At 34.5% G+C, this 26802-nt stretch overlaps 1 protein-coding gene across 3 annotated transcripts in view; it reads right to left on the bottom strand.

Moving 5' to 3' along the window:
* The window catches only part of RBBP8 (RB binding protein 8, endonuclease), a 70341-nt gene that overhangs the window by 22780 nt on the left and 20759 nt on the right, over positions 1 to 26802 (bottom strand). For all 3 annotated transcript variants that reach the window (XM_054723981.1, XM_054723982.1, XM_054723983.1), the window contains exons 4-8: positions 19290 to 19385; positions 14291 to 14403; positions 11147 to 11213; positions 4911 to 5086; positions 2764 to 2868 (exon numbers count right to left, since the gene is read on the bottom strand). In XM_054723981.1, coding sequence (XP_054579956.1) covers positions 2764 to 2868; positions 4911 to 5086; positions 11147 to 11213; positions 14291 to 14403; positions 19290 to 19385 — 557 coding nt within the window. The remainder of the gene's footprint in view (positions 1 to 2763; positions 2869 to 4910; positions 5087 to 11146; positions 11214 to 14290; positions 14404 to 19289; positions 19386 to 26802) is intronic.

Below are 26802 nucleotides of genomic sequence, written 5' to 3' on the forward strand. Positions count from 1 at the left end.
TGGAGACAAGAGGGGTTATTTCTAAAAGAGAAAAGATAACGTATGCATATGTTGAAAAGAAAGAACCTGCAGAGAAGCTGGAGGAGATATAGGAAAAGAGAACAACTGATGGAGTCAAGTCCTCCTCAGCAGAAGAGGATGGGTCCAGAGTGCTGAGGAGCAAAGACCCGCACACTTGATGCTGTATCCCCCAGCACCCTTTGCCAGACAGTCCTGTCTATACATATGCACACATGCTTGCACACAAACACACACACATGCTAATATAAAGTTATCTGTGGCTTTCAGAGTGTAAGTTTTATACTAATAAATTATGAGTGATTAACCTTGGCTAACCCTTCCAAATGGTCTCTGGATCCCATCTCCACTCAGCTTTTCAAGGATCTAGCAATTGTTCCCTCTTTCTCCAGAATTATTAATTTCTCTCTTTACTTGATCATTCCATCAACATAAAAATATACTGAATATGTTTTAATCTCCCATCTTTTTTTTAAAATATATTTTATTGATTTTTAACAGAGGAAGGGAGAAGGGATAGAGAGCTAGAAACATCGATGAGAAAGAAACATCAACCAGCTGCCTCCTGCACACCCCCCACCGGGGATGTGCCCGCAACCAATGTACATGCCCTTGACCGGAATTGAACCTGGGACCCTGCAGTCCGCAGACCGACGCTCTATCCACTGAGCCAAACCGGTTTCGGCTAATCTACCATCCTTTGAAGGACTTGTTTAGAAGTGCTCTCTCCACTTTTCTCTGATCCTGGTTTCTCTTGAACTTGAAACAGTCTAGTTGATAACCCTTACACTTTAATAGCTCATGCTGAGTTTAACACTCAGTGATCTCCATGTGACCAAATCCAATGCTCAATTCTCAGACTTCACCTTCCTTCACTTATTAGCACTGTTTGCCACAGTTGACTTCTCCCCACTCTCTCCACCTGGCTTGCGGGACACACTATCTTAGCTCTATCTCACCATTAGCTACTTCAATGGCTACTTTGTTGGTTCCTCCTCATTTCAACAACCTCTAAATCACCACTTCTACAGTTGCAATATCACCTCCAAGGGGGTGAAAATGGCTTTGGGGGGGGGATTTAAAAAAATCTTTTTATGTGTAACACACAGATATACATACATTCATATATTACAGCTGAACTATTAAAATTTCATAGGGGAAGTGATTAGAGGAAAAAAATATCTAAAAAGGCTGGTGTAGGGGTGATAATGAAAAAAACTTGAGCCCTAGCCAGTTTGGCTCAGTGGACAGAGCGCCAGCCTGTGGACTAAAGGTCCCAGGTTTGATTCCAGTCAAGGGCACATGCCCGGGTTGTGGGCTCCATCCCCAGTGTGGGGCGTGTAGAAGGCAGCTGATCAGAGATTCTCTCTCATCGCTGATGTTTCTATTTCTCTCTCCCTCTCCCTTCTTCTCTGAAATCAATAAAAACACGTTGTTTTTTTTTTAAAAAAAGAAAAAACAAACTTGAGATTCACTATTTTACACTATGTAGTGCCTCAGGGCTAAGTACTTGGACTTCTCTATCTACATTCACTTGGTTGGTAATCTCGCCCACTCTCATGGCTTCGATACCACCTACATGCTAACAACTTCCAATCCTCTATCCTAGACTTCTCTAAACTCATATCCACCTACCCATCTAAAATCTATCAGGTATCTCAAACAGAATACTCTCAAAACCAAGCTCCTGATTTCTAACCACCCCCACCCTATTCTGCAAACCTGCTGCTTCTTCCCTCTCGGTTAATATAGTTGCCCAAACCAATCTCCCCTTCACTCAGTCTGCCCCAGTCACACAGGTCTCCTTAAGGTTCTTCAAACCAACCGAACAGCACCCTCACTTCACAGTCTTTGTGCTCGCCGACGTCTCTACCTGGAATACCCTTCCCCCAGACACCCACATGACTCACTTGCTTTCCTCAGTCTCTGTTCATGTCACTTTTTTAAAAAATTTCTTTATTGATTAAGGTATCACATATTTGTCCTCATCCCCCCATTCCCAGCCCACACCCCTCCCCACACATGCCCCCACCCCCCTTTTGTCCTTAACCGCTGGTTAGGCTCATATGCTTGCACACAAGTCCTTTGGTTGATCTCTCCCCTTTACCCCCACCCTCCCCTGCCCTCCCTCGGAGGCCCGACAGTCTGATCCATGCCTCCTTGTTCATGTCACTTTTAAAGTGAATCTTTCCCATATCTCTTCTTATCCTGCTTAAAAGAGGTATAAGAAAGCCTAACATATACACAGTGTCCCCTAAAAATGTATACACACTTTAACAGCTGATAGCTCAATTTTGGAAATGAAGTGTATTTTAATAAACACTGCCTTTATAATTATTCAAAGTGTGTGTGTGTACGTTTTTTGAGACATCCTATATTTGTTTATTTTCTTCCTCTCCCCAACTAGATTGTAAGCTCAGTGAGGTTAAGGGCTTTGTTTTGTCCAGTGCCTGGCATATAGTAAACACAAAATGAGTACATCAGAGTAAAGCTTTGTTTACTTAAAATATATTAGCACTTTGTATTAAAATGGGTAGAGCTACTAATATGATTTAATAATAGAATGACATTACTTTCTAATTAATGACATTACTTTCTTATGAAAAAGACTGCTAAAGACCTAGTAATACAAACAAAATTAATAAAAAAATGTTAAAATATTATCTAATTCATACTGTTGGCCACTCTTGCCCACCAGTAACCACAAATTTTAAACTAATAAAGTAATTTCAATATTTTGCTTACTAGCCACTGGAGATTGACTTTGGTCACAAGTGTCAGCCACTAGAATTTCATTTTCATTAGGCTTATGTTGTAGATGAGTTGAAGATTTTGGAACTTTTCTCAATTCTAAAGGGAAAAAAGGAAAGATTATGTATAAACCATCACGATGGAAAATATTATCAAAATGCTATTCTGATAAGCCAATACAAACCTATCTTTACTTATATTAGAAGTGCTATTTTATTAATACAACTTTCATATTCTAATAAAGAGTTCATTCCACAATTTCCCTAGAAACAAAGCTGGAAGTTAGAGATCAGTAGTAGTTAAGAGGACAGTGGGAGAGCGAACTAGAGCAGATGTGCTTCTTTTGATCCAAGTCTCCTAAAACTGTAATATTTTAATGTATCATTTCCTTATGTATTTGTTGTAAATAAGTAGGTCAGTTTAAAATAAATACTGCATCCCAGATCTCCACAATCTTTGTTTTAGTTTTTATTTTCTGAAAGGAAATCCTAAAACACGCTTTGTCAGAAATAATTCAAAGGAAAAACAAACAAACAATCAAAAAGTAAAGGGAAATAGACTTTTACTAATTATAACCTGAAAATAATATTAAAAAGCATATAAACTGCCCTGGCTGGTTATCTCAGTTGGTTAGTGTCGTCCCAATATGCCAAGGTTGCAGGTTCGTTCCTGGTCAGGGCACATACAAGAATCAACCAATGAATGCATCAACAAATGGATATTTCTCTCTCTTGCTCTCTCAAATAAATAATTTTACAAAGCAGTATAAACTTTAAAATAAATAAGCAAAGATGGTTAGAAAGAGGAAAGGACTAAGTAGTCACTGAGTCAATTTTAATATAATTTGCATGGCTCAAAAGTTATCCTGCATTTTACCCCCAAATTTCAGATTCCAAGTAAAAATGGTTAGTACGAAATTAAAACAGACAAATCAAGTTTTTAAACAGTTGTATGTTATTCTTATATAATAAAGAAACAGGAGCTTTTGTGATACAAAAGAAGACTTTCCTAATAAAGGAAATTGCTGTGAATTTGTTTTTCTGAATATTCTTATACATGGATTTAAACATGACCTAAATTATGCAGATGGTTATCTGTAGTGACTCCTGTCCGATAACAGACTAAAAGGCCAATGCATGTTCATTCTACGTCTGTGATCTTACATTTTATTTTAGCTCTTAATTATGTGTAAGATTTTTAACAGTTCTTTAATTTTCCACTAGATGGTGATGTAAGGTCATGTAAAATGATAAAAATTATGCCAATTTTCCAATATCAAAGAATAAGATTTACTTATTTTTTCAAAGGCATAGCTACTCTTAAAAATTTATTTGAATTATAAAATATGTTACAAATAATTTAGGTTAAAAATTAAAGTTTACCATATACTTTAGATCAATATTGAAAGAAATAATCTTTGTATCATGTCACATAATACATTTCAGGATTACATGAAAGGGTTTTCTCAAAGCATTTAGCAGACATGGTAAGCCACAAAGTGATATATTATAATGCTATTTCTTTATTACCACCAATTGTTACAGATTATAACAAGTAAGAATAGCCAGTTAAAGATAGGATTCTCAATATGGAATAGCTGTGGGCAAGATCTGGAAAATACAAAAGTTTAAGTTAGGAAGATCTGTATTTGAATTCTGACTCATCTACTTACTTGAGAGGTGACCCTGAGTGAGTTATTTAACCCTTCTAAAGAGGATTTTTTCATCATCTATAAAATATAGGTTCTAATAGCTACATGAGAATTCAAATATAGTAATACTGTATTCAAACCACTAAGCGCACAGTAGGTAAAAATTAGTGTTCCTTTCCTCTTTCCTGTTATCCCACTCAGATATATATACATAAAAATGTTTTTTAAATTAAAAGGAAACAAGAAACTATTAACAATGTTTATGAAATGCTGGGTGTTTACATATTCAGAAGAACAAGACATGTCTATATATAATACAGGTAGAAAATGCCTTTCCAGTCACTTCATTAGTGGAAGTTAAATTTACAGGTATAACAAGTTTACCTGAACAATGACTATTTACCTTCCATGAAATTGAATAACACAAAAACAATAGATGGATACTATTTTTACCAAACCAAGTAACTGATGTGTAACTCTAAATCCTTACCATTTGTACACACAGAGAGCTCCGGGTTAGTATGAGTTTGTTCTATGTATCGGACATGGAGGTTCTCTCTTCTTCGTAGCCGATTAATGCCAGAAAACGAAAAGGCTGTTATCGGTGAATCTGGAATAACATTTTCCTCAGATTCAAGCTCAGCTGCTTGATGCTGTTGATCATTCCTAGAGGAAAATAATGACAATTGAAAGAACATTAATTCAGTGAATATTTACTAAAACATCTACCATATGGTATAGAGCTAGAGGAAGACACAGGTGTGAAACTTAAGACATATAATTCCTTGCATCTAAAGTTCAAAATCTAAATATAAGGATTCAAATGATTAGAGTGGGGGATATTATTGTGAGAAGAAATGTACAAAGTGTAGTTGCTGCCACTTGAAGTGAAATTAAAAGAATTTCAAATGGCAGAGAAAATCAGCAGAGGATGCACAGAGTTCGAGTAAAGGCCTGCAGTATTGTATACTGGTGTTGGAGAAGGGCACACCTGAACTATGTGAAGGAGGGTCTTAATTAAGTGTGCACATAGTTTAGAAAGCAAGAGGAAAGGAATTAAGGTTTTAGAGCATAGAAGTAATGCGACAATCCAGTAGCAGTGTGCAAGATTGGGACAGAAAGAAAAGAGGCAAGGAAATCAACTAGGTCGGGGCTACAATAGTCCAGCCAAGACCTTCTGTGGGTCTGAACTAGGATGCTAAAAACAGCTATGGAAAGGAAGGGACTAGTGCTAAACACTGTGGTAGTAGAATCAACATGACTTGGCAACTGACAAAAATATGGTGATAAATAATATTAATTACCAACATTCTTGTAGGTCTACACTGCCAGACACTGTTAAAAGTATGAAGTTATTACCAACAGTCTCATTTTACAAATGAGAAAATGGAAGTTACAGAAGTTAAGTAACTTACTAAAATAGTAAATAACAGAACCAGGATCTAAATCCCAGCAGCCAGACTCCCAGGATAATATTGATAACCATTCAATGTGTTATCCTTAGTGTAGACCAAGAGACAAACGACTGACTACAAGTAGGATTCTACCTTTGAGTTTCTGGCACTGCTTGTATTCAGGGGCCCTTATAGTCTAGTCTCAAAACATTAGTCAGAACAGACCTATTAAAACTCGTTATGTCACTACCCTGATTAAAACTTGCCACATCTTCCCTTTCACGTAAAATACAAACCAAAGTCCTCTTAATGATTTATAAGGTTCTATATGATCTGACTGTTCCCCTTGCCTATATCCCCTGACCTGCTTTCATTATCATGCTCTAGCCCAGCCACCCTTGCTTCCTTGAGGTTCCTCAAACACACCAGGCAAACTCCTACCTTAGGTTCTTTGCTCTAGCCGGTCCATTTGCTTGGAATGCACATACATCACATGGCTAATTACCTCCTCTCCTTCAAGTCTTTGCTGGAGTTTTACTTTCTCATTAAGGCCTATCTTGAACACACTATTTGAAATTGCAATTCTTCTTCCTATGCCTTAGTACTCATTTTTTGTTATTCTGCTCTATTTACCTTATCCGTAGTATTTACTGCTTTCTAACATAGTATATAATGGACTTACCTATTGCTCACCTGCTAGAATGTAAACAAGAGATAAGGATCTTTGTTTCACCAATATATCATGTGTCCACAAGAACAGGCACATAGTAGGTACTCAATAAATATTTAGTGAGTAAATGATGAGTATGAGATATTCCCAGATCCCACTAGAAAAATACATTTGTGCTGATCTAGGCATATGGCACCTAAAGACTGGGTTTGGATTAAATTGTAGTTATTGAGTAAAGTTAATTAACTTTAATTCAATTGACTTTTCTATGTCAATCATTACTGACTTTATCTGCAACTTAATTCCTACCAGTCTAGCAGGCATTGAGTCTTTACATGACAAAACCAGTCTATGCTACTACAGTCATATCAATTTGTAATACAATCTCTAAACATACAATATGAAAATTTTATAAACTATGACCAACAGAGATTAAAAAAAAACATTAAAAGATAAAGATTAATATTTTCTAACATTTATTTATATCTTAATTTCCTGGATCATATCAATATTACTGTGGTCTATAATCCTATATTTTTTTTTTTAATTACTTTATTGATTAAGGTATCACATATTTGTCATCAACCCCCTCCCCCCTATAATCCTATATTTTTTATTGAGAATTTTAGAACTATTTAGAGCTACTATCTTATTTTTAATCTCTTTACAAATTCAACTGTCTTATTCTGGAAAAACAGAGTGAGCTGGTCATATGAGAAAGGCTTATGAATTAATGGAGTGTGAAATCTATCTGACCTCACTTTAATCACATCACAACCTACCTGCCTATTAGTCATAAAAATTCAATCTGAAACATGAATGAGTCATGAGAAGAAATTGATTTCCTGGAAGAGCCAATCTAGAATTAGCAGGGATCACAAAAGAAAGAAAACAAACAATTGAAAACTAGCTTTAACTAGAGGTGTCCAAACTAAATAAACAAGAGCTGCCTTCGTTCTCCTTTGTCATAAAAACAAAGGGGGGAAAACAAAACAACTTCCATGTGCCCTCTCATTAGTCCAAAGCTTGAACCTGTCCAAACGCTGTAGCCGTTCTCCACAGACCTCCAGTAGGGGGCATGCAGGAGGCAGCGGATCAATGATTCTCTCTCATCATTGATGTTTCTATCTCTCTCCCCCTCTCCCTTCCTCTCCGAAATCAATAAAGATATATATATATGTATATATTATTTATTTATTTTTAAAAATATATTTTATTAATTTTTTACAGAGAGGATGGGAGAGGGATAGAGAGTTAGAAACATCGATGAGAGAGAAACATCGATTCAGCTGCCTCCTGCACACCTCCTACTGGGGATGTGCCCGCAACCAAGGTACATGCCCTTGACCAGAATTGAACCTGGAACCCTTCAGTCAGCAGGCCGATGCTCTCTCCACTGAGCCAAACGGGTTTGGGCAATAAAGTTATATTTAAAAAAAACCCACACAAAACAATAAAGATAAATTAAAAAAGAAAAGGACTCAGGAGGGCCATGATAGTTGTCTTCATGTATACAAAGGACCACCATGTAGAAGAGGGAATAACTTGTTCCAGATGGTCCCAGAAGGCAAAAATCAATATTGACAAATATAACTTACATATAAGTAGAGTGATTTCTACACAAATTCAGAAAGAACTTTCTAATAATTTCATCTCACTGAAATTAAATAGGCTTGGGAGACTGAACTTGTACTAAAGGTATTCAAACAATTCTGTTAAAGAAGTCAAACAAGGAATTCAATTTAGAAGAGGGCAGTGTAGCTCATCTTAAAAAACAAAATGAAACAAAAACTTTATTTTTTAACTCTGTCCACCTAGAAGAGAACAGTGAATGACATGAATCCTACAGTCTTTTAAGTGTATACACTTAAATATTGACTCCTTTGACTTTCACTGAACCAGTACATCCATTTTCTGAAACGAAGAGTCATGACCCTCAGCGGTCGCCAACTGGTGGTCTGCGGACCACTGGTGGTCTGTGAGGTCCGAAAGGTTGGCAACCGCTGGTGACCCGAATACCTAGCTTAGTTAATTATCTGCTTTCTGTGACTGGTAGAGTTGAAATATATATATTTAAACTTTATAATGACAAACTGTTACTGAGTAATTTCTCACTATAATGTCATTAAATAACTATCCTACCATATAAGGTATCTGTAACATCAAAACCAGTTTAGGTGAGTTAGAATTACTACATTTCACAAGCAAAAGTATAGGTCAAATAATTTTTCTAAAGTTCAGGGGAACTTCAGGCGTTAATAGCATATAATGTTACGTTAGGTAGTCAGAGGAAACCATGTTGCCTTTATGAGATAATACTTGTTATTTCTTTAAACTGCAAAGAAAAGAAAATTTGTTCAAGGAGAGCAAGCTACAAAGAAGTTGTCTTGTGAAAATAACAACTATCTTAAATTTCAGAAGAGAATTAAAAGACAATAGATTACCTCCTACATTATTCTGACTAACGCATATACTAAATAAGCATACTTGCTCTGAGCTCACCTACCTGATTAATCTTTACTGTAATTTAAACTTCAGCTTTTACATCTTTTCTAAAATATCAATGAGCCTCAACAGGAAAAATATTTGAATTTGAGGACACTAAAAATAAACTAATTCTAAACTAATCAGAACTAATACTAGTATTTCTATCAAGCAAATGACATTATTTGGTTTCAATATACTTTATATATCTTGGTTGTTGAGGTAATCACCTAATTTTTATTAACCTCTATGTAACATATAAATATTCTTTTCTTTTTTTTAACCTTTTGCACTCAGATGTCGAGTGTGACTCGACACAGTTAGCATTAGAATAAAGGAATCGAGAAAAAAGCAAGCAAGTGCAAAGGGTTAATATATTTTATTGATTTTTTACAGAGAGAAAGGGAGAGGGATAGAGAGTTAGAAACATCAATGAGAGAGAAACATCAATCAGCTGCCTCCTGCCCATCTCCTACTGGGGATATGCCTGCAACCAAGGTACATGCCATTGACCGGAATCGAACCTGGGGCCTCTCAGTCCACAGGCCGACGCTCTATCCATTGAGCCAAACCAGTCAGGGCAACACATAAATATTCTTATTTATCTTCAGTATTCATAGGTATCAAGGTTGATGTGTTCAAAACATCATAACTTACCTTGCTAAATAACTTCCCAAAACATAAATTAATATAGGTCAACAATCACTTATCTGAAATCTTTGGAAGCAGATGTGATTCAGAGTTCAGATTTTTTTTTTTTTTTACATGAAAGGTAATACAGATAATATAGAGATGCGTATATAACACAGGGGAGCCTGAGGTATCATCCTGTAGCCAAGCACATTGATATTTTCACAGCAAACCATCGAATGCTCACATGAAATGGTGGGATAAATAAGAACTATAAATAGCATCTTGTCAGTTAAGGTAAGGTTAGGTTGTGGATAAAAACAAACACCTTTTGGGTTTTAGAATCATATGTAAAAGATTATGGATCTGTGTTCTAATAGCATGAGGAAAATTAGTAAGTGTTTACCTTTTCATATACATGTCTGATCCCCTAGCTTCTTTTCTCATCTGACTATTATCCCTCCTCAAAATTCCCTTTGGCTACCAATGTTTAGTGGACTGATCACATGGGAGAAATATCAAAATCCTACTGGACATCCACTACCTAAAAGTATTCTGATAAGGATTCTGATAAGGATGTTAATTTCACCTTTGAGATGCGTTTATACATAAGATAATAATTCTTCTAAACCAAAAGAATATTACATAAGCATAGTTTATACCAAAATTGTTACAGATGTCTACTCAAATATAATAGAATCTTTCAGAGCCCTTTAAAACCATTTAGATTATCCTGAATCCTAATTCTTAAAAAAATATATAAATTTTATGTAAGCGGAAAATAAGAGGTAGCCATATTTCTGCTCTGCACTAAGTTGACCTTACCCCCCAAAATAGGCTATTTTTTGGAGACACTGTCACATAAAGAAAAGAACAGAGGCTTTTAAGTCAGAAGATATGGGTCTGAGTGATGGTGTTAAAACCTACTAACTGTGAGACCAAGGCAAGTTACTTGACTCTTGTGAGCTTTGATTTCTTCATCCATAAAGTAGAGATAATAAAACTACCTTGAAGAATCATAACAATAGAAATAGTAAACATAAAAAACAAAAAAGAGTAACTGGTACACAGGATAAAAGTTATTTTTATTCTTTAAGAGAAATGGTGGGAGAGGGAGAGATCAGAGAGACAGAGTTTTTGTGGCCTGAGAAGTGTGTAAGAGGAAATACTTATTCAGTTTGCTCTTATGAAGCTTCCAGGACAGGGCTGGAAGAAAGGTAACAAAACTAAAATATTTATTTGAAATATAAGTATTTTAATAATGTATTATTTATAATAATTATTAAAATTAAAAGATTTTAAATTAAAATGTTCAGATACTTTCTTGCACTAAGAAATGTATACACTTTTCATATGTATTCTCAAAACAACAAAAATATAGTGATTTTCTTTACATTTTTTTACATAACACTTTATAATTTTTTAAAATGAAATTTGCAACTCAATATATTTTTACAGTTTGTATAGCTAAATAAAATGAAGAAAGAAAAATTGGGGGAAAATATTCAATTATTCAATTTTTTACTGCAATTTAGAAAATATACTTACTCAATTTTCTGCTGCAGTTGTTCAGAAAGCTTTTTATTTTCTTCCTGTAGAGTATTCTTTTCATTCACTTAAATATAATGTGAAAAAAAGGGGCACATATTATAACTCTTTTAACATGTATGTCAAGGTTTTTCAATAATTTCAACAATTATAGAGACATTAGGATTTTTAATTCTAAGTCAAAATGTTAGGATTAATGTTACCATGCAAAGCTAATTTGTTACTAGGTAGTGATTACACCTCACATTGTACCAGTTCCATGTAAATGATTAATAATTTTATGTAATGCTTGTGGGCAAAAAATAAAAGAGTACCTCATGTACTGGGGAGTAGAGTCTAATTATTCATACTGAAGACAAGAAAGCATTCCATCTGGTTACTCAGTTCTACTAATTTCAAATACCATTTTAGTGAGAGTCATTTATCTTGAAATAAATCTGATCATAAAAGTAATATAACACTGGATATCAGTGTAATTTTTATAACATAACCACACTTAAGTCATATTTTCTCCTTTAGTCATACTCTATGTTTTATGAGTAATTATATCAATAATCTAAACATATCAATTGAAGTCTGTTTGAATCCACCTCGACTAAATTTTTCTATCTACCCATATTTAATTTATAAAACAAAAACTCAATTTTGGGCTATAATTTCCACTGTAGCAGGACAAATCTTTTACCAATCCTTACTATGATGTTACTGGTTAATTAAGCATGTGCTTTACTAGGAGCAATATATAGATATAGATATAGATATAGATATAGATATAGATATAGATATAGATATAGATATATAGATATATACACACACAAGAGATCAATAACAGTAAATACAATTAGCCTATACCAAAGAAAGTTAATCATATTCTAAAAATTTGTTAATAATTTAGTGCTTTACTAATCGAAACATATTTTCTTTTCTTTTTAAAATATATTTTCATTGATTTCAGAGAGAAAGGGAGAGGGAGAGAGAGATAGAAACATCAATGATGAGAGAGAATCATTGATTGGGTGCCTTCTGCATGCCCCCTGCTGAGGGATCAAGTCCACAACCTAGGCATATGACCTCCTGGTTCATAGGTTGATGCTCAACCACTGAGCCATGCTAACCAGGCCTAAAAATATTTTCTTACATTGAGCAAACAAAATTTTTTGACTATCTACAATATGTGAGGTAGCTACATTACCTCTTGTGAAGGATCTAGAAAAACCTTAAGATATGGACAATGGCCTAAAAAAAGTGGAGTCTAATGAGAGACAAGCTAATAATTAAACACATTTTATATACCTGAAAGTGACAAGGGCATTAGAGAGGTACAGATAAAGTACTAAAGAAAATTTCAAGGAGAAAAAGGTTGTTTTGGGCCCTTGAGATCAGAAAAAAATTCACCACAGAACAAATGAACTGGATAGGTGATTATTCTATGTAGAAAATGAATGGAACCAAGTTAGAAAGAATGACTGGGTATAATAAATGATAGAAAGCCTTCAAAAGCAGGCTAAGAAGTCTAAAATTAAGTTATTTTTCACAGATGAATGATGGGAAGATTGATTTGTTAATAGGTGTAGATATCAAAGTGAGAAGAAAACACTGACAAGTTAGGCTATTGTTAAATGAGTTGATCAAAAAGAATAAAAATAAGAATTTAAAAAAATGGTGGGGGGAGAACGAGAGTGGGCTGGAAGAGGTTAATGGGGGAAAAAGGAGGGCCTAAGTAATATTTTATAAAAAAACACACACAACAAAAACAAAAAAACAGTGGTAAAGCCCTGGCCAGTATTGTCAGGGTCACTGGTCCAATTTCCAGTCAGGGCACATGCGTGGGGGTGGGCTCGATCCCCAGTAGGGGGCATGCAGGAGACAGCAGATGGATGTTTCTCTCTTTCTCCTTTCCTCTCTCTCTAAAATCAATTAAAAACATGTTTAAAAACAATACAGAAAACCCCAGTATAGAATCAAATTAAAGCTGTGACACTCAAGAGTGTATCCAAAAGCAAGCGGTACAACCCTGACATTTACCTTCAATGAATAGGAGGTACAAACCAAAAACGAATCAAATTAAAATGAAATAGAAGAAAATCAAATATCCTTCAAAGTCAATAACCGGGACGAGTAACAACAACAAAAAAAGAAAGACAGGACAGGAAGAAAAAAGTAGCAATAAGATAGAAACACCAAAAATTCATCAACATGAAGCCCTTAGTGTTGCTATTTTTATAATAACTTTGGGCCCTGGCTGGTTTGGCTCAGTGGATAGAGCATTGGCCTGTGGACCAAAGGGTCCCAGGTTCAATTCCGGTCAAGGGCACATGCTCGGGTTGCAGGCTTAATCCCCAGTAGGGGGCGTGCAGGAGGCAGCCAATCAATTTCTCATCATTGATGTTTCTATCTCCCTCTCACTCTCCCTTCCTCTCTGAAATCAATAAAAATATATTAAAAAAATAAAAATAGGTAAAAGAAAAGGTTAAGAGAGGTATAAGAATAGAAAAAGGTTAAGAGAAAAAGGCTAAGAATGAAAGAAAACCCTATATTAAATGGGTAAGGAGCCTAACTGAAAATGGTATACTTGTAATAGTATGTCATGAAAACAAAAAAGTATACACCTTTGTAGAACACCATATTGTTTGTTTTGTATTTAAGTTTACTAATAGTCAAATTACACAAAATAAAGATAAAACCGAAGAAGCAAATATGGACATATCTGTAGGAAATTTACTTCTTGTCTTACAGCTGGTGAGACTTTAAGGCCAACGTGGTCAGTATGTGCACAATCTTCTGTTAAGTATTTCTTACTAAAATAATCATGAGATTAAATCTATACAAAGTAAAGGGGAGAGATCAATCAAAGGACTTGTGTGCAAGCATATGAGCCTAACCAGCAGTTAAGGACAACAGGGGGGGGGGGCATGTGTGGGGAGGGGTGTGGGATGGGAATGGGGGGATGAGGACAAATATGTGATACCTTAATCAATAAAGAAATTAAAAAAAAAATCTATACAAAGTGAAGGAAGGACATTTGAACTTTTGCCTAAATAAGGAAAAATATATGTAAACAATCCATTTATTTGGTTGCAACCAACTTACTAATAGGTTTTAACAATAGTACATTATGCTTAATAAATGAAAAAGAAAACTCACTAAGCTCTGTGATAAGTTTAAGATTCTGCTGCCGGATATTTTCAAATTCTTGCTGTTTTTTTCGCATATGTTCTTCAGTTACTGCACAGCGATCACATAATCCTGCTCTTAATCTATGAAACAAAAACAAAACATTTTTAGAGTAGAACTTAAATGTTCTCATAAAAAAATAAGTAAATAAGTGAGTGATGGATGTGTTATCCCCAAAGGGAGGGAATTCTTTCACAATGTATATGTCTATCAACTCACTAAGATGTACACTTTATTTTACAATTTTATTTGCCAATTATGCCTCAATAAAGCTGAAATTAAAAAAAACATTTTCAAGTACTAAAAGATTTTTAAAATATTTGAACCCAAAGATTTTTATGCTTTATGAAGAACTAAAGAATTGACTTGGCAAATATAGAGAAAATTAACTAATGTAATGGTATATTCATACCTTTAAAAAATTTTCAAATAGACTGAAATCATGCTACAAAACTTTCTACAGATTCAATTCTGAGCGAAATTCTGTAAAAAATCTGCTATATTCAAACTCTATTCAAGGGAACTTATTTATTGAAGAACCTAACCTTGTTTTAATATATTATAGCCAAAATATGCCAGTACAATACTCAGGGGCAGCATTATATCTTAAGCAAGCTTGCATTTGCTTTGCTTAGCACATATTATAACACTAATGAGTGCTCAAAAACATTTTTAGTTGAATCAATACTAAAGATTAAGGAACTCCAAGTTTTTTTAAAAGTCACCTCATATTTTGCTCCCTTCAGTATTAAAAAAACAAACACCCAATGTTAGTAAAAATTCACAATGCACTATTATGTAAACAAAAAAAGATTACAAATAGCTTTTACTAATTATGTGTGAGTGCTAAAGAACAGAGAAAAATACATATAGTACATGGGGGGAGGGGAACGTGGAGAGAAAGGTGTACTCCAAAATATTAGTAATAGTTATCTTGCAGGTATCAGTATTATAGGAATTTTCTTCTTAGTGTTTTTCTATATGTTTCAAAATTTTCCTCATTTCATTTATATAATCAGAAAATATACAGTTAAAAAAGACATATGCCCCACATTAGGAATTTAGGAAACATATTCTTAGGAAATAATTTCATCTCAATAATCTAAATGAGTAATGTACTAAGTATTTAAGTGTCTAAGGAAGCCACAGCCTGGTAGTATAGACCATTAATTTTTTTAAAAAGGAAATAAAATATGAAAACTGTATAACTAAAACAAACAAAAAGAACCTAGAGATTTTTTATAAAAGTAAAACTCATAAACAACGTTTTGATAAGGATATAAAAAATAAAGGTTAGCGATCAAAGGTTGCATTAATGGAATGACAATTTCTAGAAGCCAAAAATCACATGACATTGAAAGGTCTATGAAAAAACACTGAAGGAGTTAAACTGCATTAACCAATTTTAATGAATTATTTAAGTGTCATTCTACTAGCCAGTTTGCCATTAAAAACTAAACACCTTATTGTTTCTAAGAAATCATATCTGATATGTTAAAATGTTATAAAGTATAATGAAAAACAATCCCTTGGGACCCCTAGTTTCCAAGTTTAAAAATGCCACTGACACAGTTATAAAATAAAGCAATATTCCCTGGCTTGTTTATTACTTCCAGATTTCTCCAATCAACTGCCACTCTTGATAATAATATCTGTGAGTCAACCCCTAATTGCTTACTGGTCCTAGTTTGAGTTTAAATGGATGTGAGGCCCTGGCCAGTTTGGCTCAGTGGATAGAGCGTCAGCCTGCAGACTGGGGGGTCCCAGGTTCGATTCCGGTCAAGGGCATGTACCTTGGTTGCGGGCACATCCCCAGTGGGGAGTGTGCAGGAGGCAGCTGATCGATGTTTCTCTCTCATCGATGTTTCTAACTCTCTATCCCTCTCTCTTCCTCTCTGTAAAAAATCAATAAAAATATATTAAAAAAAATGGATGTGAGAAAATATGCTCCCATTTCCATTAGCAGGGCTCCATTGCTTTCCTCTTGCCTATCCTCCACTGTAGCTGTCAGAGAAAGAAAAAAATATCCTCAATTTCATAGGAGAATGCAGTAAATAGGAAAAAGGGAAAGAAGAGTAATTTCACTTGTAAGAACAGACAGCAAATGTGTTCTATCCCAGCTTGTTCACAGAAATGAAGAAATAATAACTTATTTTGGAATTAAAACTCACCAGATTGACAAGTATGCACAATTGCTTTCTATACCTCCCAAAATTTCCTTAAATTTATTTATTTTCATTCAAAAGGGTTTCACTGAACACCTACAATGAGTATTGTAGGTAGTATAATACAAGGGTGGTCAACATAATGTTACTTATTTTAAAGCGTTTACAACAGTCTGCTAGAGAAAAAGAGACAATAAAAAAGTAAGTAATTACAACAAAGTATGATTTATATCATGACAGAAGAAATACATGGTACTATTCTATATAATAAAAGCCTAATATGCTAAATGTCCGGTTGACCAGATTTTCTGTTCAACCAATCAAAGCATAATATGCTAATGATATGCTAAGGCTCAACTGCTTGCTATGACGTGCACTGCCCACCAGGGGCAGACGCTCCAACCAGTAGGTTAGCTTGCTGCTGGGGTCTGGCCTATCAGGACTGAGTGAGACAGGCCGGAAACGCCCTGGAGCCCTCCTGTGGTCCCTCCCCAGCTGGCCAACCTCCTGCGTCCTTCCCCGGCCCCAATCATGCACCCGTGGGGTCCCTCGGCTTGGGCTGCACCCTCTCGCAATCTGGAATCCCTTGGGGGATGTTGGAGAGTCAGTTTCAGCCTGATCCCACAGGCCAGGCTGAGGGACCCCACTGGTGCACGAATTTGTGCACTGGGCTTCTAGTGAAGTATAAAGCACATAGCAGAACTTAACCTAGTCTAGGAAGTCAGAGGTCTCCCAAAGAATATGATGTTTAAATTCAAATCTATGAGAAAGACAGTTAGCAAGACAAAAGAGAATATTTGGTTCAGTATTTGAAAAATAGTTGCAGAAACACAAATCCTCTGATTATGAGTACCAATTTTCCCTTTTTATGACAACTGAAATAGGAGTTTCTCATGACTGCCAAAAATGCTTTTAAAACATTAAAATCTACTGAACAACTATGGTTTAACTGCTTTGTTCAGATTTTTTTTTTTTAAGAAAATGCATTCTATCTACTTTTCTAGCACAGTGACTGTTTCTTAGATTTAGTGAAATACTTTGGTTTCTTAAAGAAAAGTTTGTAAATGTAATAATAGTAGTGGTAAAACATAAACGAGCCACACAAAATTAGGCCTTTTTATTACCTAATTTACCTTTATTGGGTAATTTCCTTTCATCTAAACATCTCCCAATGTTTTTACAACATTAGCATAAGAATTACTTCATCTTATGAAGAGTAGATGGCAAGTTTCAGAATTATTTAGAAATTTTAACAAAATACGTGTTGCTTTTTTAAGGTCTCAGAAAAACATTAAGTTTTATAGACTTATAAAGCTTGCTCTAGACACCATTCTTACATGATATAAAACTAAAATGAAATTTTATAAGGCAGAATTTTACCAAATGTTACCAACGTAGACATTTAAAGGTATTCAATTAGTATCAATATAAAAATAAAATAATAATAAAAAAACTTCCTAGAAAACAGACTAGATAGTAGACAATGGGGAAAACTATTTCAGAGTATGTGTCTTGGTAACTTTAGGTCAAGCACAAATACTGTGAGATAATCAGTTAAAGTGTAATTCATTTACACATTTATAAAATTAAGACAGCATACCAACAAGACATCATGAAACCATAGAAACTCTTTCCCAGCTCAGTTTCCTCACATGTAAAATGGATCTACCATCCATCTTACAGCGTTAATGTGAAGATTAAGTGCTGGGCCCAAAGTGGGCCCTCAATGCATATCAATTCCTCCCTAAAACAATAATTGTCAGATCTAGGTCATTCTTGTTTTAATTATATGAGGCTTCATGAAACAAGGAATAAACCTTAAAGAAAGCCCAAAGGAAAATTTCAGATTTGTATTTGAAGGAGAGAAAAAGCATATATATAAAGAAATGAGCTACGCTCTTTGTACCACCCCCTATTCCCACCACCAAATTAATACCACATAATGAATTATAGGCCCACCTAACTAAGGACCTAAAGGTGAAGGGAATGAAAGGCAAGATAACATTTAGGATAAGAAACAGCAGAGAAGGAGGATATCCACAGGAAATTAGTGGCCATAGATCAAAAATAGAAAAGAATCTAGTTAAAAAAAAACCCTGCAGAATAGCCCTGGCCAGGCAGCTCAGTTGGTTAGAGCATCATCCTGATAAGTCAAGGTTGCGTGTTCAATCCCCAGTCAGAGCGCATACAAAAATCAATCAATGAATGCATAAATAAGTGGAACAACACATCAATGTTTTTCTCTCTCTCTTTCCCAAATCACTAAATAAAATTAAAAAAATTGCAGAAAAGATATATATATTTATTTTTTTTTCCCTCCCTGGGTACAATACTCTACCCACATCCCCACATGTTCACCAATCCAGAAACTCCACAAAAAAGATAATGTTCACAATTAAATATATTAACTGAATAAGAGAGTAATTTATAAAATACTTCAGTGGGAAGGGTAGGGGCATTCATCTACTGACATGTTTTCTCAGAATGGGCCTGGAAAAGAAAAATTCAGTTAAGAAGAAAAACACAAAATTCAAAGAATAACAGAACTGGAAGTCCAAACTCGAAATCATAAAGTGAAGAAAAGATCAGAAGATACTAGAAATAATTGCTGTAATTAGTGAAAACAACAAGCATTGCAAGAGTATATCCTTAATTTCAAAGTATTCATCCAAAGTTGACATAAGGTTGGGGGGAAAAAAATCACTTTCGGTCCTAGGGCTGAATACAAATTAAAACCATTGTACTTTCTATTAAGGGGGAAAAAAATCACCTCTTACACAAGAAGACCCAAGAACCAGACTCACCGATCTTCTAAAACTTTAATGGTTTCATGAAGAACTTTCTGTTGCTCTCTCAGCTGCTGATTTTTGGTGAAGAATTCTTCAAGTCTTTGTGCATCTCTAAAAGTCAAGAAATAAGTTGTCTGTTTTTTTTTAAAGGAAAAATATCCTAACAGGATTATTCTGTCATAAGAACTCCAAAGTATGGTCTCACCACTTACATATATCATGAATTTGCTGTACCAAAACAAATACAGTGGAACCTCGGTTCTCAAACGTAGTTCATTCCAGAAGGCTGTTCGAAAAGCGATTTGTTCGAAAACCGAATCATTTTTTCCCATTAGAAATGACGTAAATTGAATTAATTCGTTCCAGACCCCCAAATGATTCCATTTTAACCTTTCTTATATACAGTACATGTCTAAAGTACTGTTTAATCTATAAACAAATATTTCTTTTCTTAAATTTATCAAACCACTCCCTACTAATCTTAAAGGAATCACTTTCAGCACTCCTTCCAGGGGAGTCTCAGGAAATCAGCATGCGATATCTTAGACATCTTTGCTTTTCCACACATCACTGCCTTGGAAATGCTATCACGGGCTAACTGCTTTGCTTTTATCCAAATCAACAACAGTTTTTCTATTTCTTCATTTACCTGGGATCATTGTTTCTTTCACACCCTGAGCAACATTAGCGCTTGGTAGCCTCTTTATGTTTTCAAATTTCACCAGCAACAAAAGCAAAAAGATGTAAACTGACTAGCATTTTCTCCTTTGTGGCCTGAGAAATGCTTTTTGTCACACTGATGTATCAGCATGGAAAGGTTATCTGGTTGAGAACTGAAGCTTGTTCAACAATCCAGACATTTTTTCCATGAACAACTTGGTCAAAAATGGAATTGGCCCTAGCTGGTTTGGCTCAGTGGATAGAGTGTAGGCCTGCGGACTGAAGGGTCTCAGGTTCAATTCCAGTCAAGGGCACGTACCTCGGTTGCAGGCTCCTCCCCAGCCCTGGCCCTGGTCTGGGCTTATGTAGAAGGCAACCAATTGATGTTTCTTTTTCACATCGATGTTTCTCTCTGTCTTTCTCTCTCTCTTCCACTCTCTCTAAAAAAAAACTAATGGAAAAGTATCCTCGGGTGAGGATTAAAGAAAAAAAAAAAGAATGGAATTGTTCAAGATGGGAGACATTTGAGAACCGAGGTTTGACTGTAACTTAAAAGGTGAGGTTTGAATATCTTGTTAATCAGAGTTCAAATTATAATAAAATTTGCTCTGCAGTATTTTTTATACTACAGAAGTATTATGCCTAAGTACCAGGCATTCAGTATACAATGATGGAACACAGATGAAGGAGTGGATTGTGATGCCACCATTGACTCCATATTGCCAAAATACAAAAAAATATGTACACTTACCTATTTTTTTGTCTATATTTGTTAATGTAATTAACAGATATCTCTACTCATTTCTTTATCACTTTTATGGGGGATTTATACTTTCTATTTCAAAATAAAACATGTCAAAGTCATAATGTCAGATATCCAATATACAGGGACACTTCTTAAATACTGGTTGAATAATTGACATTGAATGAAAAACCAATACATCTAAGAGCCTCCTACTGTAAAACCAATGTAGTTCTGACAACATATGCAGACATCTGAAATTGAAAATAACAGATAGTAATAGAAAGCTGAAACTTGTTAATTTGGCTGTTTTTAATAAAATTTTTATAATATTTCTAGAAAATATATTTAATTTAGAAGCAGTACAGTACCAGGTTTTCACTGAATGCTTTTTGGGAGCATTCACAAACAAATATTCAATAGTCAACATTTCTACATGTTTCATTTTGTAAATAAATGTGTGCTAAAGAGAAGCTTTAGCCATGTGCAGAGATAACTACCATTAAAACACAGTTCTGAAACAATTCAGTAACGGATGAGTGTAGTACAGTTATTGATTACTTTTCTAGCTGCTTCTTCCAGGTGGGAATCCCTAAGGACTGTGATATCTTACAAATACAGCTATTGTAACAATATGGAGACAAGACATCCTGACTGTTACTGCCCCTGCCTGTCTATAAAATATACTGGGAAAGGGGAACTATGGTAATAGAGACAAGCCCAAGTTCCTGGTCTCATATTACAAAGACCTAACTTATTATAACATAAAGCATCCCTTTAATTCTCTGATTGCTCAGGGAACTGAGTTACCTGTGCTTCCTAAATGTATAACCCCATGCTACCTGAGGTATACACCTACAGATTAATTACAATATATATTAAAAGTCTGCTAAGAGGATCAAGTGACTCTGTAAACTATCCTGTGAAGGAAGGCATTATTATGAGCCACTGAATAACCAGCTGTTTCCATTCTTTAAAATTCAGACATGTAATAGTAATTTTTAAGAAAGTAATACTCAATAGTTACGTATAAATTTAAGAAGGCTTTTCTTGTGGTTGTTTGGTTAGGGGTGTGGAGAAATACATTTTGTATAAAAAGTCTGTTATAAAATGTGCATTTATCATAAGCAAATATAGATGATTTCTAATTGTGTCTAATCATTCAATCTGCAGGGAAATGATTTTAATTCTAGCTAAGAGAAAATACTATTTTATAGATAGAAATCTATCATTTAAAATATTAAACTTTAGAAAATAAAATTACTAGGTCCATATGAAAGATCATTTTAATAAAACTAAATTCCTTTGAAAAGTTTAGTGAAGCCCTACCCAGCTTGGCTCAGTGGATAGAGCGTCAGCCTGTGGACCGAAGGGACCCAGGTTCGATTCCAGCCGAGGGCACATGCCAGGGTTGCGGGCTTGATCCCCAGTGGGGGTGTGCAGGAGGCAGCCCATCAATGATTCTCTCTCATCATTGATGTTTCTATCGCTCTCTCCTTCTCCCTTCCTCTCTGAAATCAATAAAAAAATATATTTAAAAAAAAAGAAAAGAAAATGTATCCATAAAAAAAAAAAAAGAAAAGTTTAGTGAACATAGTTTAAAATATATAATCAAATAGCAAACAGTGATTTCTGGGTTTGTCAGTATTGCTTTTTATAAGTAACCAACCTTTTAACTCTATAAGATGTCATTCTAATCAATGGTGTTAATCCAGCATTTACAAAATCATTAATTTCAACACTGAAACAAGGTACAATATAAAGAGCTCACTGTCTAACTACAGCTTTGAAACATTATACTTTTAATATCCAAAAAGGTCAGAGAAAACAGAGACCAAAGTGATGGTTACCAGAAGGGAGGAGTTAGGGGGATGGATGAGAAGAAGGGGAATATAGTCAATAATTTTGTGATAAATTTACATGGTGACAGATGACTAGAATTAGTGGGGTGATTTACACTGTAAGGTATAAAAATGTGGCTTCACTATATTGTACACCTGAAATTAATATAACTAATATATGATTGTATACCAACTATACCCAAATAAAAATAAAAGTCTACCAAACAAAGAATTAAAAAAGAAAAAGAAAAAAGATAGGTCACAGAGAACAAGAATTCCTAAATAAATAAAAGGGGAAACTTGTAAAATAACTCCAACAAACAGTAATTGGCTATTAGATTTGATTTGTGTTTAATCCCCATACCAAGTCATTGATAGTATTCATCTTCTGATTAACAATGGTTGTAGTAGCAACCATCACTAGCTGGGCTATAAACAAAATGAAGATGAAAATAATACAATAAGTGTACTTCATAATTTTTAATGTCAAACCACTCAAATGAAATGGTTTTATCACTGAAGAAAATCCTATTTATTTGTAAGTGAAACAAAGATATTGTCCCTTTTTTTCCAAGTAGATAGAACAAAATAAATTTTACTTATTAACCAAGAAAATTACATTTTCCTCATGCAACTGATGAAATTTCATTAGTTATTTTTGGAATATATTTTATTATAGGGAGCATTCATACATACAGTTTTAATATCATCAATATTAATTAAAGTGCATTAAAAGATGAAAAGATTTTGAAATTCCTACTGCCCACAGAAACAAAACAAAATTTGTGAAAAAGAAAATAGGTGCATTGGCTACTATTCTCTCAGCCACAAAAAAAGGACTAATCTAACTATAGTTACATTTTTGGTTGCCTATCCAACAGTCATTTACTCCTTATTCTTTGCTTAAAGAATAGAGATTTTCTTCAATATTGAGCAGCTGCTTCTCTCAGGACTCAAGGTATAAATCTTGAAAATTTTGTTTTAATGTTTTATCTTAAAACAACTTCGGATTTAAAAATAAGTTAGATACATAGAACAAAGAGCACCTCCATACCTATCATCCAGCTTCTCAAAATGTTAAAATCTTGCATAACCATAATTATCAAAATCAAGAAATTAACATTGATGCAATATTATTAACTAATCTGTAGGCCTTATTAAAATTCTGCCAATTGTCCCTCTAATATTCAGGTCCAGGATCCAATTCAGGATCCTACATTGCATTTAATGTCATGTCTCCTCTAATCTAGGATAGTCTCCATCTTTTTTTGTCTTTCAAAGACTTGACGCTTTTGAAAAGTACTGGCCAGTTATTTTGTTGATTGTATTTCAACTTGGGTTTGTCTCATGTTTCCCATGATGAAATCTGGACTGTGTATTTTTGGTGGAATACAACAGAAGTAATGTGTTCTTCTTGATGCATTGCATGATATGAGGTTGACATATCTGATTACTAATGATGTTCACTTTGACCATTTCATTAAGATGAAGTCTGCCTGGTTCCTCCACTATAATATTACAATTTCCCCTTTGCAAATATTAAGTATCACGTGGGAGATAAACTTTGAGTAATTTTCAAAATTTACAATTATTGTTTTTCATTATACTTTTATTAGTTTTAACCTCAATGATTCTTGCCTTCAACAATTACTGTTGTCATTTTTGCCAAATGGTGATTTTTAAATATTCTTTCTACAGTTAGTAATTGAAATTCTAAAAAAGAACTGTCCATTTACTACAGTTAGTAATTGAAATTCTAAAAAAGAACTATCCATTTAAAAGAACTGTAGAATAATTTATTATGATCATATTTCATTGTTCAGGCTGTTCTAGATTTTGCCATTAGCTTTTTCTTTTTAAGTTCTCTTCTTTATTTTTTCAACATGCCTCCATTACTTTTTGAACATTTCCTTATTTTCTGGAACCATAAGATGTTCCAGATCATATTGTACTTTGCATGCCCTGAAGCCCTGATATCAGCCAAATTTTCCAAAGAGAACCCCACAACACATAAACAAAAACACCAACTTAATTCCTTTTACCGTAGAATCCTCTTTAGAAATCAAGATCTGGGCCTTAGGTGTGCTCATTACTGCTGGGAATCACTGTTTTTAGGCCCTCTTAGTGGACCAGGCCTAGAAAATACATGTATGTCCTCACACACATTAACACATATCTATATTTTCATCTATATATCAAAACCCACGAATTCATACTAATAACTACAATTCCTATCCAGCAGCATAGAGTTCATTCTAGGATTCTCCTTTTTCTTATTTGTAACTCCTTTCTCTTAATAGTGAGAAACCTGACAATAATGTATTTACTTATTTGCTCAATCCTAGAATACATATAAAGTATGATCAGAATCTTTACTACTCTAAGTGAATCATGTTAGTTTAATTACTCTTGCCAGCTACTATTTAGGAATGAGCCCACAATAATCATCACTGAGTCAGAGTTCAGTCCACTGGGGGCTGCTTCTGACAAACTTTTATAATTAGTGGGAAGGAACACAAGGAGGATCTGCAAGTGGTAACTAGATGATGATGGCCATCTTGACATTCTGCAATGAAAGCTAATAGGACAAGCCAAAACACTAAAGGTGGCAGAGAATAGAAAAGACAGAAATAACCTGAGTCTTTGATGATTTCTGAGTCATTGAATAAGCAGTTCTAGAATCTCCCAACTTTGGGCCTTTTATGTGAAAGAATGTTTTCCTTACTGTAAAAGTCACATCTGGTGGTTTTTTTTCTCACAGTAAGAAATTATCCTAACTAATAAGATGCACATCCTAAATTTACTACTCAGAAATAATTTCTCTAATTTCCTCTGTAAGTAAAGAAACATTTCTCTGTTGTAGAAACTAAACATAACTCTACCACAGAAACAGAGAAATGGACTATTCTATGAATAATGATGTTTAAAAAAATATCTTTGCCCTGGCCAATGTGGCTCAGTTGGTTGGACATCATCCCATGCACAGAGGTGTTGCCAGTTCAATTCCTGGTTGGGGCATATGCCCAGGGTTGTGGACTCGAGCCCTCGGGGGGTGGGAGGGCGTATAGGAGATAGGAGGCAACCCATTGATCTTTCACTATCACATTGATGTTTCTCTCTCTCTCTCTCTCTCTCTCTCTCTCTCTCTCTCTCTCTCTCAAAATCAATTTAAAAATCTTTAAAAAAAATTTTTAATATTTAAGATAAGAACATATATACACTTTCAACAATGCAAAACATTTTAAAATGTCACTAAGGAGAATCATAAAATTATTCTTCAAAAGAACTGTTTAAAAAATTTATGATTTTATATTTTTGAATCTAAGTCATCTTCTAACATGACTTTCTAGGTGTAAAGAAAAACTGCAATTTTCATTTTCAGATTATAATGGCAAAAACAACTAGGTGTGTTTGATGGGTGATTGGCAAACTCTAGCTTTTGGCTACAGCCTTGGAAGCTTTAGGAATATGAAGTAACTGAGACCCACTGGTATATACCATAAAGCAAATGCAATATTAGTCACAATGACATTAATTTTTGTTATTAAGTATTATATTCTACTATATGCCTGTTTCAGGTTCCTGAATGTGGAAGCTCTATAGAACTGTGAGTAAAAATCTGCTCTTGACTTAGATAATCAGATCTGATTCTGGGCTTAACAACCAAAACAATTCAGAGCCACTGGTAATTTTGAACCAATTAAAAGGGATGTAGAATATTTAGTTCCCATTTCTTTAAATATATTTTTTATTGATTTTTAAGAGGAAGAGAGAGGGAGAGAGAGAGAAACATCAATGACAAGAGAGTCACTGATTGGTTGCTTCCTGCATGCTCTACACTGGGATTGAGCCCGCAACCCCAACATATGCCCTTGACTGGAATCGAACCCAGGACCCTTCAGTCCGCAGGCTGATTGATGTTCTATCCACTGATCAAAACCAGCTAGGGCTAGTTCCCATTTCTTATATGAGCTTAGAAATCCCAGAACTATTCTGTTTCCCTTCCTGTAGTATTTCAAATTCCAGGTGTTAATCACAGTTGAGAAAATAATGCTGTTGACAGATCAAAATGAGTTTACAGATAGTTTCCCATCTTAATAAATACTTTATGGAAAAAAGATTATATACCAAAATTGTATTAAAATATAAATATGTGAAAATATTAACTAAGACTATACTAAAAATCAAGATATACTTTTTACTTTGGAAGTTTAAAAAACTTGCTGTCAACTAGCCACACTAAGCAAATCTAATTTCCTTATAAATAAGACACTGAGGTCAATAA

Source organism: Eptesicus fuscus, chromosome 12 (genome assembly GCF_027574615.1).
Source record: "Eptesicus fuscus isolate TK198812 chromosome 12, DD_ASM_mEF_20220401, whole genome shotgun sequence".
NCBI classification, from domain to species: Eukaryota; Metazoa; Chordata; class Mammalia; order Chiroptera; family Vespertilionidae; genus Eptesicus; species Eptesicus fuscus.